General features: G+C 42.7%; 1 protein-coding gene across 1 annotated transcript in view; it reads right to left on the bottom strand.

Moving 5' to 3' along the window:
• Nucleotides 1-723: 723 nt before the first annotated feature.
• The window catches only part of LOC101857484 (cartilage matrix protein), a 28,091-nt gene continuing 27,354 nt past the window's right edge, over nucleotides 724-1,460 (bottom strand). Inside the window, exon 11 of the mRNA XM_005097920.2 lies at nucleotides 724-1,043. Within this exon, the coding sequence (XP_005097977.1) occupies nucleotides 871-1,043 (173 nt within the window). The 3' untranslated portion in view covers nucleotides 724-870. The remainder of the gene's footprint in view (nucleotides 1,044-1,460) is intronic.

Here is a 1,460-nt window from a genome sequence, read left to right as displayed (position 1 = left end):
TTCCTGCTATGTCGCCACACCCGTCATTGCAGTGCTCATAGCTTTCTGGCTATTCTTGGGCAATCACTCCAGAAACTACCTATCAAGTCCATTAAAACCCTCATCTTCACTACTTCTATGTCAAGTCAAGACTACTGCAATTCTCTTTTTGGAAACCTTCCCGCTGATATGACAATACATAATATGTAACAGTGCTTCCAGAATCAAGCTACGATGTTAACACAGCTGCATGGGATCCTTGTGAAAGAGCGTAATCAGAACAAATGTCCTTTGTTGTAAGTGCGTCAATATAATTGCACCATTATATCTTTGCGACATGGTTATCAAATGCATGCCAAATACCATCTCAAGCCTTTAAGATAGGCCAATAAACGACTATTTCAGAAAAACATGTCCAGAGTGGAAGTCAGATACTCGGAAGGGGCTCTCGTGGCCAAGAGGTCAAGGTGTTTGCCTCTCATTCAAAAGGTCTCAAGTTCGAATCCAGATAGCGACTGAAAATTTATTTCTTTAAAATAATTGTCCTCCTTCACCTCCTTTCCTGCTCTCTGTCGTCTGATTTTGTCTCCACTTTCTGCCCCCTCCCCCTTACTTCCTTTGCCCCCTCTCTGGGCTCCTGGCTCTTTCTGCAGCATTTTTTCTGCTACTCATACTTCAACAAAGATATTTGAAGGCAATAATCTCAAAACATGGTGAAAACAATAATCGCCAAACACGGGAGAGGCTGAGTGAAGTTTCTCGTATTATTCATTTATAGATTGATTATTCCTGGCTTATATTTTCATATCAACAATTAGTGCTGCCCTTGTCTGGGGTAAATACAACTCTTTCACATATCGGGGTAATCAGCTTCACCCCACTCTGTCCACTCTACTCGGCGTCTATCTGCCTCCCACTTCTTGAGCCTGCTTCACAAGCGCGGAGAGCGAGGGTGCTTTTGATGGATAGGAGCTCGTCATATCCGGTTATCTTGAACATGAAATTTTCGGAAGGTGCAGAGGCGATGGCCTCCAACTCCTGGTCGTCTACATAAGGGCCCACTCCTGGAGATGGAAATGGTATATCATTTGCATTTGTGGTAAACCTGCCACCATTCTTTGGGGGGAAATCGGTTGGTGGGTTGGGAGGGGGCGGGTGAAAGGATTTCTTTCTCCATAGCAATGGGGGAGGGCGTTATGTCTCCATAAAAAGGATTATTTTTTAAAATTGAAAATTTTGCCCTCTAGTTGGGGCACAGCAGAAGCCATAAGTCATCCTTTAATTCTTTTACTATGTTTACTTTGCTTGTGAAATATTCTCCTTTGCAGATATGTTGGTCATCGTCACACACTGACTTTCGAGCTATTATTATCATTTTTATTTTGTTTTTATTTAGGTTGTTGTTGTGGTGGTTATGTTTTGTTTGTTGTTGTTTTTTGCTGTTGATGTTGTTGTTTTTTTGCAGGGGGGGGGGGGGGGGT

This window comes from Aplysia californica, unplaced genomic scaffold (assembly GCF_000002075.1).
Source record: "Aplysia californica isolate F4 #8 unplaced genomic scaffold, AplCal3.0 scaffold00167, whole genome shotgun sequence".
NCBI classification, from domain to species: domain Eukaryota; kingdom Metazoa; phylum Mollusca; class Gastropoda; order Aplysiida; family Aplysiidae; genus Aplysia; species Aplysia californica.
The sequence above is the reverse complement of the archived record's forward strand: the minus strand, read 5'-3'. Positions and strand labels throughout refer to the sequence as shown.